Source organism: Pungitius pungitius, chromosome 9, assembly GCF_949316345.1.
Source record: "Pungitius pungitius chromosome 9, fPunPun2.1, whole genome shotgun sequence".
Lineage (NCBI taxonomy): Eukaryota > Metazoa > Chordata > Actinopteri > Perciformes > Gasterosteidae > Pungitius > Pungitius pungitius.
The window spans coordinates 2,819,139-2,838,987 of record NC_084908.1 but is presented as its reverse complement, the minus strand read 5'-3'; the positions used below and the strand labels follow the sequence as shown (position 1 = coordinate 2,838,987).

Here is a 19,849-nt window from a genome sequence, read left to right as displayed (position 1 = left end):
AAAAGTTAAAGACAATAAAATCCACAATGTCTTGTGTCATTAAATATATTCATATATAATAACCATAATATATTAGTACGCATTGTAAAACAACATTGCAACAAAAAAACAAAAAAAAGAAGTCTTGGCAATGGTGACAACTAAACAACATTTACAATTTCATAGTATGAACACAAAGCAATGCTTTGACAGGTACGTGTGAAGCGTTTCGTCAGGAAGCTTGTCAAAACCATCGCCCCGGGAGACGGATGTAAAATTTACAGCATGAGGCCACAGAGCCCAGAGAGAGGTGGGATTACAGAATACAATGTGCCAAACGGAAACAAACATGTAATGTTACGTTGTAAAGTTGTAACAATGAAAGACGGGCACATGTGAATATACTGTGTGTGTGTGTGTGTGTGTGTGTGTGTGTGTGTGTGTGTGTGATCAGTACAGTTACAATCAGTTGATTGATCGTAGATAAAAGAAAACACTTAACTGTAAAGACTGAGAAGGACTTCAGCAATAGGGGCATCTGTTCATTTTCTTTTACAGTTGAATCCAGGTGATTCTGATTTCTCGTGGTTTTTGAAAGCCTTCTTGGGAGCTTTTCAAAAATATTGGAATCATAAATTATTTCAAACACAAAGTATAAATCGATAAGATTAAAACCATGTGTCTTAAGAGGCACCTTTTCTTTTTTTTCTTTTTTTTTTTTACAGAAAGGTGCTAGATGGGATTTTATGTAGTGTTTTTTTAGCACGGACTGAGAAGAACTTTACGATACGTCGGACACACACTGTACTTTTAACACGGCGTTCCTCAGGCAGATCCGAACCAAACTGCACACAAACACACGAGCGACGATGCTCGAAACCAAGCAGCGTCAGCTGATTGCAATTCACCCCGTTGCTCCCTGTGCAAGTGTCAAAGTGAAGAGAATTTAAAGTGATAGGCCAATAAGAGACTGGCTTCTGACGGGTCGCACAACGTTCAGCCGTGCATTGTGTTTGCAAAAGAGAGCGTTGGAGGTTTTCAGCCCGAATGCGTTCCAGAATTCAGGATTCTTGATTATTTTTTCAAGTTGCGTTGGCAACTGCACGAGGCTGCACTGCATGAGGTAAGGACATTGCTTTCCTTTCTTTACACTTAAAAACGTTGCTTTCTACTGTGTGCATCGACGGAGTTAAATGGGACATTTTACCCGGTATTATCTGACAACATTCAGTACTTAATGGGCACAGCTATAATATTGCATCCACTTTGCACAATGAACTACATTGTGCAAACGTTTTCACTAAACACACGTAATGGGTTAAAAAAAAAAAAAAAAAAAAAAGGCGAAAGAACCACTACTAATTTTGTGAATATCTGTGGTCATTGTGTGGAAGCACCAGGCAGTGAATTAAACATTATAGTCTCAAAATGAGATGCATTCACATGCAGGTTTGCACTAATACTGAACCACCAACATGTAACCAGTCAACTGTGAAGGGAGTAAAACTATTTCAACACTGTTTATATCCTTCTTTTGTCACTTAGATCTTCTGAATTTGTAAAAGTATTAAATGACAGATGTCTTGTTTCATGAGTTGCTGACGTAATCACAATATGTACAGCGGTGGTGAACGTATATTACATTTATGTTGCTTAAAAAAAAAAAAAAAAAAAATCATTTTTTTCATGGGGAAATTCTTAACAGAGGGACGTATGCTCACCCCTCGATGAGATCCGTGACGACTTGGTGGAACAAGAATACTAAAACCACTAAGAATAATACAACATGCAGCGGCAAAAAGTTGCTGCGCCACTTGTTTTTCTTTCCGTGTCATGTTTTTGCACCAGCAGCAAGTGTCCATGAAATTTAAACATAGAATATAATGATTTCGTATGGAGATTAAAAAAAAACAAAAAAAAAACACAAATAACTTTATATGCTGGTAATAGGTGCAAATTCGGCAAATCCACAAGAGAGGCAAATCTCAAAGTAAAATAAACCATGAAACCAAATCTGCGAGGTGAGCTCCTTCAACAAAAAACAAATCAACCTAAATAATTCTCTTCATGCTTCTACAGGAAAAGGCGGCGACATAAACAGTCTTTTGTCTGACCGCGGTCCTCCGTCTGCCTCTCTTTAGATTTTTTTTTTTTTCTTTCTCTTGAATCCCTCTCCATCCTCTCCCATCTTAATTTTTTTTTATTCTTTTCCCCCTCCCTCCCTCCCTCCCTCCCTCCTTCCCTCCCGCCTACGGCTTCTTGCACTTGCCGTTCTTCTCGCGCTGCTGGAACTTCCTGAGCCTGCGCGCCCACGTGTCCCTCCACTGGATGACCAGGCTGCCCTTGTCCGCCACCACGCCGCTCTGGCCGGGGGAGTCCTCGTCGTTGCCCAGCAGCAGGTACTTCTTCCCGGGCTTGATCTTGGGACACTTGCAGGCCACGTCCTTGGCGCGCACCCACAGGAACTGGTCGCCGCGGCGGATGCGGCTCTCGCCCTGCTTGTAGACGGAGATGACGTTGACGGTGAACTTCCACCACTCGCCGGACTTGTCCGCCTTCAGGATGTGCACCTGCACAGCTGCGGGAAGAGACGACGCGTTATCACCTGCCGGCAGATTTTCGTACACATTGCTTAAATGTTAGAGGTCGATCGCTTTGTTTCACGTCTGCATGGTCTGAGGGTGACCGGTAAAGCAGTTAGAGTCGTATCTATCCCTGTGGTGACTTTGCTTACCTCCGTCATCAGGTTCTGGTTGCCTTAGTAACGCAAAAGGTTGAGACGATTGTTTGGGTGTACATATAAGGGCCTTTTTAATTTGTGCTATCATGACCAGATCTCGATTATATCTATCTACATTCGGTGTGGAGCCAATGGAGACTTCCTGTTGGATCACCTTCTCGGGAGCACAGGCTGTACGGATGAAGTGAAGGTCGTCCTCAAGACGTCACCTCCTGCTTTGAAGGTTCCACATTGGGGCTGCCACCATCTTGCTTTTTGGCCGTTGGCATTTTAGGTGCCAAAAATGTGGTCGGTTTAATTCAAAACGGGACCGTCATTTACTAAGTGAACATCATGTTGTATTTTGGAAAATAAAAACTTGGTTAGGGCCATAAATCAATTGAGAAGTAGGATAATTTCCTCAGAGACTTCTATATAAACTCCCTGGAATTGGGGAAAAGAAAATACTCCTAATTCTAGATTATGTATTCAGGGTCAATATGTTTATTGTCTGTAAAGCACACTGAGTGATAAGAAAAGTCAATCAGTTTGTCAAGCCGCACTACCCATGAGCCATTTCAGCTGCAGGTTATCATTACCAGCAGTGCAAAAGACCCCAAAATGCACCATGGGAAATCATGCTCTCATGCTAAACTATAAATGTGACTTTTACTTCTTCAACCAGGGGGCACCCAAAGGACCACCTCCCTTGTGTTTGCAGAACCCCCCCCCCCCCCCCCCCCCGCCCCCCCCGCACGCGCCTCCCAGCTGTGTATGGACCAGTGAAGCTTGTGGCAGCGTTTTTCCTTCCCGGTTGCCCTGCTGATCTTTTCAAAAAGCTCCAGAGCTGTGGCCCACTCTCGGCTTCGCCTGTAGATTTAAACAGTGTTTGACTTTTGCATCCGCTACGCTCGTGTGTGGTAGATACTGCACAGGGATCTTGTTCTGGTCTGTTATGAATCTTTGAATGTGCTGCTGCGGCTTGTATGTGACAAGAAGCTTAATGGTTCTCATTTCCCAAGTTCTCCTCTGTGCTGTTGTTTCAACAATATTCGTCAAATGCCTGCAAGTCCCGGACTGGCCTTTGGACTAGCTTTGCATTGCTCCATAGCCCAAAGCATGGACTAATTATCTTTTGCTTTTTTTCGGACAAGAGGAACAGCCGACCGCATTTGGCTCGGTATCATCTCGCCCCGAAGGGGAGACCCTACTGGCCTTCTCCTGCGGGACATCCAGAAGCCTCTCTTTACCGCCGAATGAACGCTGCCGGCTGTTTTTCGCACTAACCAAAACATTCTACCGACAACACCAATCCGTCATCACCAACGCAGACGCCCCGTTTTCACCCGATGTGAGATCCATCGACGCGGTGTGTCTTCCTCGTTCGTGATTAGCGATTCGTTGGACGAGGCCCCCGGCCACGCCACAACAGGCGAGGTGGGCGCTGGGGGAAGAGGAGGCGTCTATGAGCTGACCCTAACCCCCCCCCCCCCCCCCCCCCTCCCACCACCCCCCTCAACTCCTGCAAATCCCCGCGCAACAAAGCCCCCCGGGGCCCTGTCCGTCAAGCTGCCAGGGGAATGCCGCAGGATGCCGCTGCTCGGTCGACCGATTCAGCGTCCTGACTTCAATCGAGGGAGGGCACGGCGGGAGGGGCCGGGGGGGGAGAGGTCACACGTCTTATCCACACCTTGAATGGCGCGGCGGCCACAGGAATGCAGCGGGAACGGCGTCGGCCGCGCGGGGGGGAAGTGGGCCGTCTTAATGAGGATCTCTTAGAGGGAGCGGCCACTGTCCGTCACACTGTCTTTGCTTTGTCCGCCCTCCCCCCACTTCACCCACACACACACACACACACACTGCTGCCATTACTCTCTCTCTGTTTGTGCACCTCTCTCTTCCTCCTTGGGGATCCACTGCTGTCCGTTTGATCCTTTGTGTCCGTCCTCAGAAAGCCGAAGTAAGCCATCAGTAAAAATGGCTCCCTTTGTAAACTGCAGCAGCCCCCCCCCCCCCCCCCCCCAGCAACGTGCTGCACTGGGCTGCACGGGGCCCAAAACATGGTTCGGTGATTCCGCTGCACGTCCGAAGCAGCCTGACACACGCTATTTGTTCCAGCAGAATGAGAAACTTTTACTTTTTCTTTTTTTCTTCTTTTTTTTGTCAGTGAAAAAGGAAACAGGGTGTTTCTTCCATCGGACCAGCTGCTTTAAAGCTTTTCCTGTAGAATGGAACGTTAATCCAAGTCATGAAACGGTCCATTGATTTACCGTAATCTTTCTTGCAGTACTTCTTCATGTTGATCTTCAGCTTGCCTTTCGATGCTTTGCAGTAAGAGTCACAGTCTGCAGAAATGAGAGGAGAGAGAATACGGTTAGTTTTGTGAATATATTAACAATTAATTATTGGGAAAAGATTTTTTAAAAACCCCTCTAAATAAGCAGTCATACAAAGTCATCTAAAGTCATAAAAAATGAAAAAATAATTCTCATACAAATCTATTAAATTGTCAAATACATTTTGGTCAAAAATACATTGATGAAATAAAAATTAGTTAGGCATTATACACGTAACAATTGGATTGAAAAGAGAAATGACAAATATGACAAATAAATAATCCTTCCGATAACTAAATAATTTATCATTCGTATCGATCAAAATGGGTAAATGACACGACAATATTCACCAGCCCACAGGAACTGCAAGAATAATATGTTACATGTATTTATAATTACTATTATTATTATACTATGTTATTATTGTCATTATAATTATTGAACAAATCAATGTTGAAAATAAAATATGGAAAATGTTCCTTTTAATATGGAAGAAAACTTTAAAAAAAGATGTGCTTCTACTTTCACTTACAAAAGTCATTAAGTAAAACTGACTTCCTTTTCTGTAACTTAAAAAAAACCTATAACTTGACATAATTAATGAATTGTTTAATTACCACTACTATATTTCCACCTGTTGGACCTACACCTCCGATGGAATGGAAATAATGCAATTTCTTTACCCAGTAGCCCTAGCGGCACTTTCAGCCCCGTTTCTATTTAAGCATGCACTCCTGGTTCTTCACCAAAAAGAAAGTCTTAGTAAAAAAAAAAAAAAAAAAAGAAAGAATACCAGAATAAGGGCCTTTTGCAAGTAAGATCCCTTAAAACAGCTTTAGAGACCCGTTGGGTTTGTTGTCGCTGATGCAATGCAGGGTGTGTGTTTAGCTGGTGGTGGATGCACCTTAACCTTCTAACCAAACTCCGTGTGTGGCGGCGAGAACTCTGAACAGAGCCGGTGGTACCAACAGTGGTTGAGGAGAAATCCACCCACTGCGTCCCCCGTCAGACTGTGGGAATGAATCAGACCCCGGAGCAGGTTTCAACCCCCATCGCCCCCTCCCTTTAAAAAAAAAAATAAATAAAAAAATCTCACCTCGCTTGTCACCTCAGCACCCCATGCACCCACAAAAAGAAACCCTAGGATTTAGCGTTTATTGCAGTTTTGGGACGGGGGTCTGAGGGCTGGCAGCTATTTGAGGGAGTAGAGGGTTGGAGGGTGAAAGGGGTCAATGCCACACAAAGGGAGGTCAGGAAGGGAAAATTAGCCATCCATGAAGCGTTGGGCAGTGGACACCCTTTTTTTTTTTTTTGATGGAGGGGGGGAAGGGAGAGCGGGTGGGGTGGGGGTTCACTGTGGAGCTGTGAACAAATAAATACCTCACGCAGGCGGAGGGGTCACCCAAAATCTCCTCTCGCTAACTTGTGTGCGTACGTGCAGGGATCCGAGGGAGTATATATATATATATATTTCAACTTGATTTTTTTAAGTATGCACCGATTATAACCGCCCCACATGGATCCATAAGGACAAATGTACGCTTTACCGTTCATGATCGATTACCCGCAGTTGAAGGAGGCAACGGTACCTCCACGTTGCCTCAGCCATCTAGAGCACTTATACCGCTAGTGATTGCCCCCTGCGTCGCTTTCACGCTGTCACAATAGCATGTGCTGTGAGGCCATATCACAAGGGGTTTCCCTTTTTTTTCCCTGCTCCCTTAGCTCTCTCCCCAAATGGCATAAATTGGATCCAGAGTACACCGATTTGGTTTACCCTTCAGTGCTGCTGGTCGTAGTGAGCGTACAGGGAGGAAGAGGTGGATGGACAGCGAGCAGCAGCGGAGGAGAGTGATGGCGGAGGAAGGACCGGAGCTTTCAGGCGGCCTGAATATGAACAAACTTCATTGTTGCGAGCAGATCTTCGCCCCCCCCCCATGCCTTTGCTCTCCTTTATGCTCCGTTTGAATGAGGTTGCCCGGGGAACACCGCCACAAGAAAAAATGCAGGGAGGGAGGCGGGAGAATGGATACTGGTGGAGAGCAAAGGGCTGGAGAGGTTGACAAAAAAGACAAAAAAAACAAAAGAAGACAGGAGTGAAGTTTATCATGGGGGTGGGAAGAAGAAGACGATGAGGAGGGCCAGGGGGGGGGGGGGGCTTTAAGAATCAGCAAAAATGCCAAATCACGTTGCCTCACATGCTGGTTGTTGGTAAATAGAGAGAAACGAAAAATAGGCAGAGTGAATGAAACAGAGGAGACTATATGAGCTGCACCTGATTACCATGTAAATGATGGAGGGGGGTGGGGGGGGGGGGGGGGGGGGGGGGGGGGGTTGTAGGAAAGGAAGCTTTGTTTTCTCATAACCCCCCCCCCCCCCCTTGGTGCCATCATGATACTTCCCTTTGATAGCCTTTCGTTCCCCATTAGTGGACCCCTGAGACACAGCTCCGAGCCCCGCTGAGAGCACCCCGAGATCCCCATTTAGGGCCCGGCAGTCCCCTACCGAGAGGACAAATGTTCCCTTTGTGCGCGCGTTACAAGCAGGGGAAGTGGGAGCAGTCCCCGCAGCACGGAGCTAAAATGTGCTCTGGGTGTTCCGAGTAGATGTAGTTACTACGGCTCTTTGTCTCCCGCCTTTCAGGGGCAATGAGAAGTGCGTAACCGAGAGGTGGACCTCTGCCCCTTCCTTCAAAGTGCTGCACAGCCCTCTAAGCTAATCGTTTTGGTTTTGGGATGCTTCTTAATAAAGTCAGTTGTGTACAGTTCTGTGTGCTTGAGCCAAAGCGTTACGGTGCCAGTACATAAGTAAAACAACTTTGTTCAAGAACAATTTCAACAGGAAAACTGAAGCGGTTGATTGAAGCTGATGTGAATGTGCCCAAAAAAGTCACAAACATTATTTGACACAAACATGATTTGAAATAGGTGAAAGTATCTCCACAATAGAATACTAATATGTATTTCTTGTGTGTAATCACCTGGAAATGCAGATGTTTGTCTGTTGTTATTCTTCATATTCTGCATTGTGCCCAGAATGGAAAAACTAAACACTCGCTCTAGATTTGCAATAGGCCTAATCTGTCTTTCACTTTGGCAACTAGTTCTCCTGCAACCCACACGGGGGGAGATTCAGTTACAATCTGCCACCGGATGGCTGGATGCCTTCTGAACCTTTAAGATGGAACTCAAATATTACAGGAGTACAACTGACATCAAACCCCTTTTTCTGTGGCCATTTGACTAGTAAAAAAAAAAAAAAAAGATGGCACGTGGTATTACGGTGAAAACACGTAACGTTTTCTGTTACAGGATTACAGCACGGTGGACCCGGTACGATGGCTGACCAGCAAGCTTCCCGCTAGCTAGCTAGGTCTATTCCAAGAATAAATGCTACACTATTTACAGAAAATGAGCCAAACAAACTTAGTCAGTTATCCCACACTAGCAAATGAAGTGCTTTCTCACGCTGGCTTTTCTGCTATATGGATTTCATACATTTAACCTTTGATGTGATATGACTTCGGACTATACTTGTTTTGTTGTTACAAAGGCAAGATCAAATGCACCAACGCAGGTGAGGTCTCTCGAGGTGAGGCCTTTCTATTTAAACTGGATCTAGAAACTCTCTGGATGCGCGTCTATGGCCACAGAGGCATCGGAGATAAGCTGGCTGCGAGACAAGGGGGCGTAATTGACGGCCCAGGAGGAGGGCTTTCTCCCTCCGCCAGACTGATTGAGAAACAAATTGAGGCAAATAAAGCATGAAATTAGATTACGGAGCCCAGAGTGCTGCCCTGTTCTGTCCTCCTGCGCTCACACAGGAGCCGTGAGTTTGGACCCCGTCCAGCAAAGACGAGGAAAGAAAAGAGGAGAGGGTCCCCCGCGTCTCTTTTCTTTTTAATCATTGTGTCGTCAGAGAGCAAAAGACGGTCTGTTTTTATGGGCGGACAGCAGCCGGCGAAGGAGGCGGCTAGAGGTCCTGACCTGATTCTAGATTCTCTGGTGGCGTGCAATTAGTTCTGAATAGTTGATTTGTCCTGTGTTGCTTTAGCTGAGGAGGTTCAGACGAGTGAACGCGGACTCCTCTTGGACACAGGGACCCCTGCCAAGGTTGTCATGTCATTAAAATAATTAGGGTCCAGGCAGCAATATGCCAACAGCTTTGATATTAGTCACAATTTCTTGACGCTATTATTCAGTTTTTTGGGCCCTGCTTATTGCATAATGTTTATACTCCATCATTCCGTCCACAATAAAGCGGAGTGATAAGATCCCACTTCGAAAAAGCAAAGCGGGGCGGGCTCTTCTCCTGGTGAACAGGGTGCGGGAAGCGAGACTCACGTCCCAAGAATCCAAGGAGGGGTCCGCCACACATTCTGATCACTTCCAGCCGCGCACACACACACATTATAAGGCTTAACCCGGGTTACCCTTACGTGCCTCATCGTCATCATTCCGATTCTCCTCATCATCATCATCATCATTAGTCACTTTCACATCTTCCTATCCTGACAGGCCCGGGCTGCGGCCATCGCAGGTCATCAGCGGTTAATCTCCTCCACATTTCGCTGCCGCGCAGACGTCTCTGTCACGACCCGTGGGAGCGGTGACTCACACCAACCGTGACCTACCAGCACAATGTGTGTTTTGTCTGGGCCACACCATCGGAGGTATTCTCCATGCATTCCAGCCCTCAGTGTGGCTGATGGGGGGGGGGGGGGGGGACAAATTAATATCCACTCTATTTTTTTCCCCTCACGCTCTCCAGTCACCACCTCCGAGAAACACCCCCCCCCCCCCCCCCCCCCCGTTTGTCTGAGGCGCAACAAGGCACCTGCCTCATGTTTGTCAGCCCAACACCCCGTGATATCACACACACACACACACAGGAGGCGACTGTTAAACATTGCATATATTCTCAATTCAACTCTTCTTCCCAATTGATCCAACTTCTGTCTTCATCCTTCTTTTCCCTTGAGTAGAATGCTCAAATTCACCCATGACCACATAACTATTACTATTGATATAGATGATACGCCTACTACTACTACTATTAATAATAATGATAATTAGAATAAAATAAATTGTAATACTAGGTATTAATACTGGCCTTATATACTAAAAAAACATAATTTTGCCAGTAGGGTGGAAAAAGTTGTTTGAAGGTTTGATCAATTCCTCTCCTCTGTTTTGCAATCCCATATCAGGTCATATTACAGCTGTTTGTGTGCGCTGCAACCTTGTGAGGAGTCTCCGAATACGCTTTCATCCGCTGGCGTTGGATCCTCCTACTCCTCACTAAAGTGAACAGGCCGACTCACAACGTCCATCTATGTGCTTGATTTCAGCTATATCGTATGAGAGGGTATTCCCGGAACTCCCTGTCGTGGGTAGATTATCCCTATAGGCAAACCGTATCCACGGCCACATGAGATAATTGAATTAAACGCACATCTAAGTTTCCACACAACATACCATACAAAAACCCCAACAAATATGCACAATCCATGTTTAGTTTTTTTGATGAGGAAATGCGGAATAACTTGACGTAGTAATGTGTCCTCCTCCCACTTATCCGGTGAGGTGAGGGAAGCTTTCCCACAGCACAAGAGCAGATAGATCCTTGACAAATGTGCCCCTCCAGATAGTGCTCAGCACCACCCACAGTGTTGTATGAAGACAACGCGTGAAACAGAGGGAGACGAACAAGATGGAGGAGGGCAAAAGAGACACTGAAAGAGAAAAGAAAGGAGGTGGAGGACAGCCGGGGGGACCGATGGCTTCCCAATGGCCCAGTCAATGAACGCTGTCCAAGAAACGTCAGCGCCCAACAACAGTGCTGCAGGAGCTTTTTACACACACACACACACACACACACACACACACACACACACACACACACACACACTCAATAATTGTATACCTGGGGTCCGCTGCAACTCCGTGGGAGAGAGAAGGAGCAAACAATGCCTTGAGCTGGAAGAACTAATGTTTATGAGGCACAGGATGCCAGTTTTTGTGTTAGACTTTCCACCACGTCACATTGACCTGCCATTATATGACGCAATAAGTCTCTTACTGCTCCAATGTTATACATACTCTGAAAAAAGATCCCTCACAGGTCAACTGAAAATTGCATGTAAACATGTAACCAGAAACTCACTGGTAAAGTTTAGAGAGATAAAAAACAAACTGGCCTTGTGCTGCACGCTGCTGACCAACACCCCCACTGTGCCGCAGTTAGACTGATTCATTGTGGAACATTAAAGGAGGCACATCCCAACGAAGCAGCTAATGGATTTACTATTCATCAACCCTTTAATAAGGAGGGGGATGGCCAGAGGGATCACGTTCATCCCAAAGTCTGTTTCTAATGGGAAAATGTTGTGAAAGCGAAAGTGTTGGCGAAAGCCGTACTTACTTCCACATCTCTACCTCAAAGATTCAAACATTCAAAGTAAATGTCGGATTCTCATCTGTACTCACCTGACGGTTCCTCGGTGCTGCTGGATGGGGTCGTAGGAGGTGCAACTGGAATCTCTACTCCAGGAGAAAACATGAAATTGAAGCAAAGACATTTCATTATTTATTCCTTCACACATGTGTGTGTGTGTGTGCACGAGTTTTGGTACTGTGGGCAAATGGGCTCATTTGATGAGAAAACATTTAAGGAAATTAAATTAAACAAAGAAATCAGTGAAAAAAATACTTTTAAAATGACCCTTACTAAAGTATATATATATATCTAATGCTCAACACGTGTAACCTTCTTGGGACCAGAGTCTGAAAACAAGATGGAGATGGAGTAAAACCCTTCAGACCTGTCTGGACTCGCACAAAATTGCACCACGTATGCCCAAGCTTAAGACAGTATAGGTGCAAGTGTTTTTAATAGTACAATTTTGAGGTAAATCCAGGTCTATAGGAGGTACCGAGCATACCACGTGTTTCTGTTGCAGCTGTTAAAGTTTCCTTCAAGAACACCACCTAAAAAAAACAGTTGAGTAACTGATGTCCAACGGTCATTTAAAATAGTCAAGTATTGAGCAAAGGAAGTTCATTCAAAGGAAATCTTTTTGTGTAGCCTAAATGTGCAATCAGATACAAGTAATAACTTGTGATCAGGTAGTGTTGTTGTTACCCGAGTCATTTCTGATAGATTGGTGACGTGTGGTGCTTAAAAAAACATTTTGGCAATCTATTTGAGCATTCATTCCAATATATACATCTATATATAGATATCTATATCTATATAGATCTATATATCGCCTTGGTCTCATAACTTGGAGACTGATGTTACAAAAAAGTGTTTGATCTGCGAAACAGATCTTCTACTTTTGCCGTAAACTTTCCTTTTGCCGCTAGGTCAGTTACAGTTGACTACTATGTGAACAGCGACTGGTAGGAACAAAGTAAACCGTGTGTGCTTGAATAGAAAGAGGGAGAGAACCTGCAGAGACGCATGCGATGGGGAAAGAGGTGCACAACAGCGGTGGATAGAGCAGGGCGAAGGTGACACATCAGGTCTTTTTTTTTTATTGAGTCAAATCAGATCTCCTGTCTGCTACTTTGGGAACGCCACGCACGTGCAGAATCCTGGATCGCGCTAGTTAGGCCTAACCGAGGGAAGTGAAAGAAAGAGAACTAGATTGCATAAAGTGAGGGGGCTTTATTTCCATCTCGCTGGGATCCCTCGTTTGGCACCTCGGCTCTCACTTCCCAAACACTTCTTCCTGTTTTGGATCTCTGTTTATCCATGGTAAGCACTTCATTCAGAGTATCTAATTAAAAGCAGCAATTAAAATCTCCCAACAACTGGCCCTCAAGCCGCCCACGCTGCTTTGAGTCTTCCCTCGGGCGTTGCCGTATTTTTTTTCACTATCCCTGACTGTGATGCAATTCTGTGTTTTCGGCTAGTGAAAGGTCATCGAATGCCGAGAACAAGATGGATTTTGAAATTTCGACCCTCCAAGGCACTCACGGAGGCTGAGACAAGCCGGGACTGTGACCTTGAGGCTCAGCTTTAACGGTGTGTTCATTTAAGCTGCAGCACCAAGCGCTGGTATAAAGAGAAAAGAGGATTCAAGCAGTGTTGGTTTTAGAGCTTGCAGTGTGTGACTCTTGCATATGCACATGTGTGTGTGTGTGTGTATGTCATCACCAGTCTGGTGCATCCCTCCCTCCCTCCCTTTTTTTTCTTTTTTTCTCAAACGTGTGCAACAGTGTCCTACGGTGAGGGCAGACATGGTAAAGATCGGGTTTTCCACGTACTTATGCAGGGTGCAATGGGCGAGCGGCTCTGCTGGTAGCCTTTAGCGCAGCGGTTGCACGTGATACCGGTCACGCCGTCTTTACAGGGACATTGTCCTGTGGTTTGGTTACAGGTTTTGCCAGCAGCGCCCACGGGATGGCAATCACATGCTGTGAGGAAACAAAGGAAGAAAGAGAGGCACAGTGAGTGGTCTCGCACACACGCGCGCGCACACACACACACACACACAAACATGTGGGGGGGGGGGGGGGGGGGGGATACAAACATATCTACAGAGAGTGTGCAGGTGGTGCACGCAGCAGTGGAGGCAACGATACTAGGAGTGGGTGAGAGACAGGTGGAGGCGTGCACACAGTGACAGAACTTACTCGGGGGGGGTCCGACGCACACAGCGCTGGTTTGGGAAGCGAGCGCGGCGTCGGGACTGGAAGTAGCAACACGTCTTCTTGCGTCCACACACACACACACACACACACTAGCAGCATACGCTGATCAGCTGATTAGATGTGATCTGAATGGCTCTCAAAGCCTGCCAGGATACAGTATCCTGAAGAGTCACGTGCTCGGCGGGCCCGGTGTGCAGCTGGGAGGGGGGCGGAGCGCGCGCATGTTCAACCATATGATGAAATAATGGAGGATAATCCTAATTGCATGGTTCTGATTCATGCCGGGGGCTTTGAATGCGTGCCCAAGACGTCTGTCACACTTCCTCCCAGACTGGGGGGGGGGGGTCTATGGGACACACATGTGGCAGGAATTTAAAATAATGTCTCCAATTGCCCCGCCCCGATGAAGTTTTCTGGGGGTTGATTTATTTCGGGGTGTGAATCATGGAAGACACTACAGGAAGATCCCGACGGTCCAATCCAGACTGGAGCGGTCTTGATAATCTAGCAGCATTTTTCACCGCTGTATTTGCAAAGCCTGAAACTCTGCATGTCCTCAAACTGTCACCACTGTATTCCTCCCCACGTGGGTGTTACAACTTGCGTTTGAATTCCTATGGAAGAGCAGTGGTGCTGACCCTCGGGCCTCATGGTTGGCCCGGGCTCTTTAGCCCCTCCCCCCTCCCCTCCCCTGAAGATTTGAAGTTTTCTGCGTTGTGTCACTTGTCACTCTGAAAAGCCTTCAAAGAGTTTATAGCGGAATTATGTACTTTAAGGGTTTTAATGGCTTGGTTTTTAACGGCACAGCCTGCTACCAGCAAACGGTGCGAGATTACAGTCAATCCGTCCGTTTTGGATCCATCAAACGACCATTTCATACAAACAAAGGTTTAAACAAGTTTTAACTAACAGTGGCACTTATTCAATCAAATCTGCAGGTTTCTGTAATTGTCTTTTATGTGTTGTGTTGCAACGTGTACGGTGTTATTCCTGCAGTCCGTCCAAATGACATCACAGCGGGCCCTCGGGGGGAGGACGCTGTCGTAAAGTGGGCTCTGGGAACACAGTGGTTGTTGTTGTTGTTGTTTTTTGTGATATGTTTTGGAAGGTCTCCCACTGAAGAAGTTTACTATCCTGAAGGGTGAAGTACATCACTGTGGTTTCAACACACCACCTGCTCTCTATCACACTATGTCACTTTTATCTCTATTACTTGTTTTCTGTGATGCAGCTTCTGTTGCAGCTCTTATCTCTCCTCTGCCCGCGTGTGTGTCTGTGTGTGTGTGTGTGTGTGTGCTGTTCACCCTCCTGCGAAAGCCTCCTTGTGTATCTATTTGTACCTTTTATCAAACCAATCTGTCACTGCTTTCATTGGTTGGTCGTGTCTAGCTCGGGGGGGGGGGGGCGAACAGCGCTCACACACACGCACACACACACACACACACAAGGAAGGCCAATAAACAACGTGGAGGCCGGTGCAGCGCGTCTTCAGGCCAGTAAATTTAAGAAGTGTGTCAGAGCCGGTTGAGGCACAGCAGGGCAAAGTGCGCCTCTGGTTGGGAGCCTCAGAGAGCTCTGGTTATATTTATAGAGCTTCTTCCTGGTAACCACAGCTTTCACAGCCTCCAGCTCGCCAGTAAATCAAGCAGCGCAGCACATGGCCTACAGGTGGGGAAAACGCTCTCCTCCTCCTCCTCCTCCTCCTCCTGCCAGCATTCTGGTCCTCCCAACGGACCGACCGACTCACCTCTGAGCCGCCTTTTTCCCGGGCCGAGGTCAACAGTCCGACCCCCGCGGCACGGGGCGGCCCACCTGTTGGCTCACTGGAGGGTTTGGGTGAGAGCCTTTTAAAAAACCCTAAGTGTGTGTCCACAACAGTTAAGTGTCTGCCGGCGCTCTCCTTAGTGGCTCATGGAGATACATGGAGTGGCATTTGGGGGGAGGGGGGGGGGGGCTTTCTGTCTCTGTGACAGTAGTTTCCGATGGGATGGGATGGGAAGGGAAGGGGCGTGAAGCAGAGCCGAATCTGAGGGATCCGTCATCTTTCTCCAGGAAGATGGAATTCTGGGAGGCTTAAAGAAGCCGTTGGCGCCGGGAGAATAAAAAAAAAAAATGAAAAATGTTCTCAGTAAACGGGGGAGAGTGGATTTCAAAGGCCTCCTCGGGTCTGACATTGCACAATGTGAGAATTTTTTAACTCACTCGTTTATCATAAAGCTGGCGTTTGAAGTGAGAGAGACCCCCCCCCCCCCCCACCACCACCACCACCACCACCACCACCCAACCCGTTTGCTTTGTGCGCTCGGTGCCAATAAGAATCATTTGTCCGCTCTGGAGTGAAGCCGAGCTGCCCGAGTGTGTGCTCTGTTATAATTAGGTTTCCACAGATCTTCAGAGAGAGAGAGAGAGAGAGAGAGAGAGAGTCATGGGGTTGTTGCACTTAATGTGAGCAGCTCGGCGTTTATCTAAAAGAGGGTGTGTCTCTCGTTGTCTTGTCCCGTTTGACATTTCATTCATCAGGGAAGAAAGTAACGCACTTGAGCTTCTTTGTGCACTCATAAAAGTAAAAAAGTGTTACCGATCGAAACAGATCGTCCCTCAACAAAAGCCTAAGTTCCCCTTTAAAACATGTTCCTCATTATGTACCTCACCACCATTTTTTATAGAGGGAATTTTGGATTGCGTGAAAATAACTTCAAAAAGCTAGAATAAAATTTTTTATGAATCAAGCAATGAACAGAACACACAGACAGGAGTAGAGATGGGATTGAAGATTCAGTGTATGCAATGACTACTGAGAAGGAGATTCTAACGCAAAATAACGTTATTGTAGTAGTATTGTATAGTTTGTGCAGAACATACAGGTGAGTGGGATAAAAAAAGGGGTAAATAAATAGGATAAATCCACAGGCAAATGTATTTACTTTACTACTACAAGATTGACCAGCGCATTCAAGAGACGTTTCCACCTGCAATGTGTCCCCTTAAGGATGTTTAACTTTTTAAAATGAAGTGAGAGCGTTAACAACCAGTACCTGGGTGACAGGCAGCTGATTAAACTTATCTGACCTGTATGTGCCAGGTGCCCCAGAAAAAAGACCACCCAGAGAGAGCTTCACACGTATCGGTCAAACACGCTCCGTGGGCCTTCCAAACGGCCAGAGGACACGAGCAAGAGCTGCAAGGCCCGCTCTCCTTTGGGCTCGTCCTGGTCTCCCCCCCGGAAAAACAAGCTGCTTTTTGGGTGGGGGGGGGAGGATCGCATTACGCAATATAAAAGCAAACTCTCGCGCTGCTTCCTTCCAGGGCCCATCGCTCCCCCCACCCCCCTCCACACACACACACACACACACACACACACACACACACAGAGAGTCTCTTTTTTGAGCTCAATAAATAACGAGACCTCTTAATTGCCGTCAGTCCCGACGCAACGCTCGCTCTGCTCAAGGAGCAGACATAAAATTTGTTCTGCGGTTTTCGTTTTGTCGATATGATCTTGAGTTACGACGTTACGAAGCCGAGTCTTTCAACGTGCGTATTTGACGGGGGGGGGGGAGGAGGCTGCAAGTGGTAACTTTGGGTTTATTAAAACAGAGGCCATGAAATGACACAAAATTACACACGTCTTTAAAACAGTCAGTCCGTAACTTTCCAAATACAGTTTGTCGAAATTTGTTTGAATTGGCGGAAAAGAGCCGACTCATGCTCTGTATCCTTTGTCGGCTTTGGGGAGCGAGAGGGTTTATTACCACAGATCCTTAATTGTGAGTCTGTTTAAATGTAACCAAACACCTCGGGGGGGAACTTGGACAGCCTTTGCCTGTGATCACACGGGGTCAGGAGAGGCGGGAAACGTGCACAGACTCTGGCAAATTTCATAAATGCGATAAAAAAATTTTTTTTAGAATAACGTTTAAGGCGAGCAGACATTTTCGTAACGAGGTGATGCAACGTGTTTACGATGTATTCGGGTGAGAGGCAGCAGAGAATGGATTTAGACAACCCTACAATATAATCAGATTGAATAGTGGAAGGAGTCACAAAGCGCCCTCGTGCTGTATTCTCTCGTTTTTAACTTCATTTTGGGGAGTAATGACAATGAGATTAGTGGTGATGAAAACACTAGCAGCACTAGATATCAAAAAGCTCAACGATGACCTCGCGTCCACAGGCGCCCCCCCCCCCACACACACACACACACACCGACTCGCCACCTACGCCGGAGCTCCACACCAGAGCAGTGTTGACTTTACGACCCATTCTTCTAAAGTTTCCAATCATTAAATGAGTCGTCATGGGCGCAGGTTTCCACATCAGTAGAACATCTCGATACAGGCTGCTTATAATCATCATCATCAACACAATCTCAGAGGAACTCACCAGAGTTAGCCGTAAATCAACGGTTTACTGTCCAAGAATGTGAATTATGTAAAGCATAAGAGAAAATGTTGGTGTAATGGTAAATTACATTGATGATTACGAATTTACATCGGATTTAATTATTTTCAAGACTTGCTAGAAATGTCTCCTAAACATGCTTATATGCTCCTCATTATAATTCTAACGCCTGCATTCAACTATTCCTGGAAAAACCATGTGGTGAGATCCATAGCGGGACTCTTTACGAGAAACAACCCCCCCCGTGAAAGTGAGTTATGGGACGACCAAAGAATCGAGCCTGGGACACACGAGAAGAGATGTAAGAACAACAACAACATGAAAAACAAAAAAGAGGTCAAATCCCCAGAATCCTCCGGGGCAGCAGACAGAGGAGCGGGGTTAATGATACACAACGGCCCGTGGTGATGAATTGCATGTTTGCATTCCTGGCCGACAGGAGGATGGGCCCCCGAAGCCTCGGAGGGCGTTGGTGTCAGCGGAGGGATCGGGCTCGTGAGCGTTTTGTCGGGTTCCGGTTCGTCCGACCGGGGCCTCGCCGGAACCCGACTGACCCCGCTCGGTTTGTTTGTTTACTCCGCGGCGAATGATTTGAAACAACTAGGCCGGCTTCATCAACCCTGAAGGAGGCATCCTTGTCTTTGTGCACGTGTGTGTGTGTGTCTTTGTGCACGTGTGTGTGTGCGCAGGCTGTATCAACTCTGAGGTGTCTCCGGGCTTGTTTGCACATGGACTCGGCTTCTGTTGTCTCTCCCTGCAGCTATAGAGGAGGTGAGAGAATATCCTCCTCCTCCTCCTCCTCCTCCTCCTCCTCCTCTGCTTCCTTTGACCCTTATTAGCTACGGTGAGGGCTGATGGCGGCGGGCGATTCATCTAGGACCGAGTGGCCAGCACACCTGCGCGGGGTGTGGCTGTTCCTCTTCCCCACCCCACCCTCCCCTCCCATCTTTCAGCCATTTCTTGCCATCCCTCTCTTTCACCTCAAACCTCCCCCCCCCCCCCTTCCCTCCTCCCCCTTTTTTTTCCCCTCTCCTCTGCTTCCTTTCCCCGATCTTTCCCGAGTTTATCGTTTGTCTTTGGCCTGCACCCGGGATCACTTCACACCGCTGCTTTGTTTGTTTTAACTTGTCCTGTCACCCCCACCCCCACCACCTCCTCCCCTCCCAGAACGAAGCCAAATAACTCAACTGATGAGGGAGCAGCCCTCCCTTTACCGCCTCCGACCTCCGCAAAATCCCAATGGACCCCCAGCTCATCTCCGCTGACAGAGATGAGGGCGAGACGGGCTGAGGAATGAGAAGACTGCCTGCCCCTCCCCCTCCTCCCCCCTTCCCTCCCCCATACACACACTTCCTGCAATCCATCTAGTCCGCCTTTGGATGTAATAAGAGCGAAGCGTTAATTTCCAGAAAGACTTTCCATGTCCAGAGTAAGAAAAGACGGAAGAAAGCAGAGCGGTGTACCTTTGCAGGCCTTCCTGTGCGAGATGGGCTTGGACAGGTCTCTGTAGTAGCCCTCCTTGCAGTAGTGGCAGTGGCGTCCCGCCGTGTTGTGGCGACAGTTGAGGCAGACGCCGCCGCTCTTCCTCCCCGACAGCTTGTACAGCTCCATGTTGAAGCGGCACCTCCGCGCGTGCAGGTTGCAGTTGCAGGCTGCAGAGGGAAGGAAACGGGGGGGGGGTTAAAGTGCAAAATGTTTGTGTGAATAGTTCTTTAAATAAAGCACGTGATGAGGATTGTCGGAGGGGGGGGGGG

At 47.1% G+C, this 19,849-nt stretch overlaps 1 protein-coding gene across 1 annotated transcript in view; it reads right to left on the bottom strand.

Annotated features, from left to right (window-relative positions):
• Window positions 1–2,225: 2,225 nt before the first annotated feature.
• Window positions 2,226–19,849, bottom strand: part of ntn1a (netrin 1a) — a 42,047-nt gene continuing 24,423 nt past the window's right edge. The window contains exons 3-7 of the mRNA XM_037471102.2: window positions 19,559–19,747; window positions 13,308–13,457; window positions 11,523–11,576; window positions 4,969–5,043; window positions 2,226–2,557 (exon numbers count right to left, since the gene is read on the bottom strand). Of these exons, the coding sequence (XP_037326999.1) occupies window positions 2,229–2,557; window positions 4,969–5,043; window positions 11,523–11,576; window positions 13,308–13,457; window positions 19,559–19,747 (797 nt within the window). The 3' untranslated portion in view covers window positions 2,226–2,228. The remainder of the gene's footprint in view (window positions 2,558–4,968; window positions 5,044–11,522; window positions 11,577–13,307; window positions 13,458–19,558; window positions 19,748–19,849) is intronic.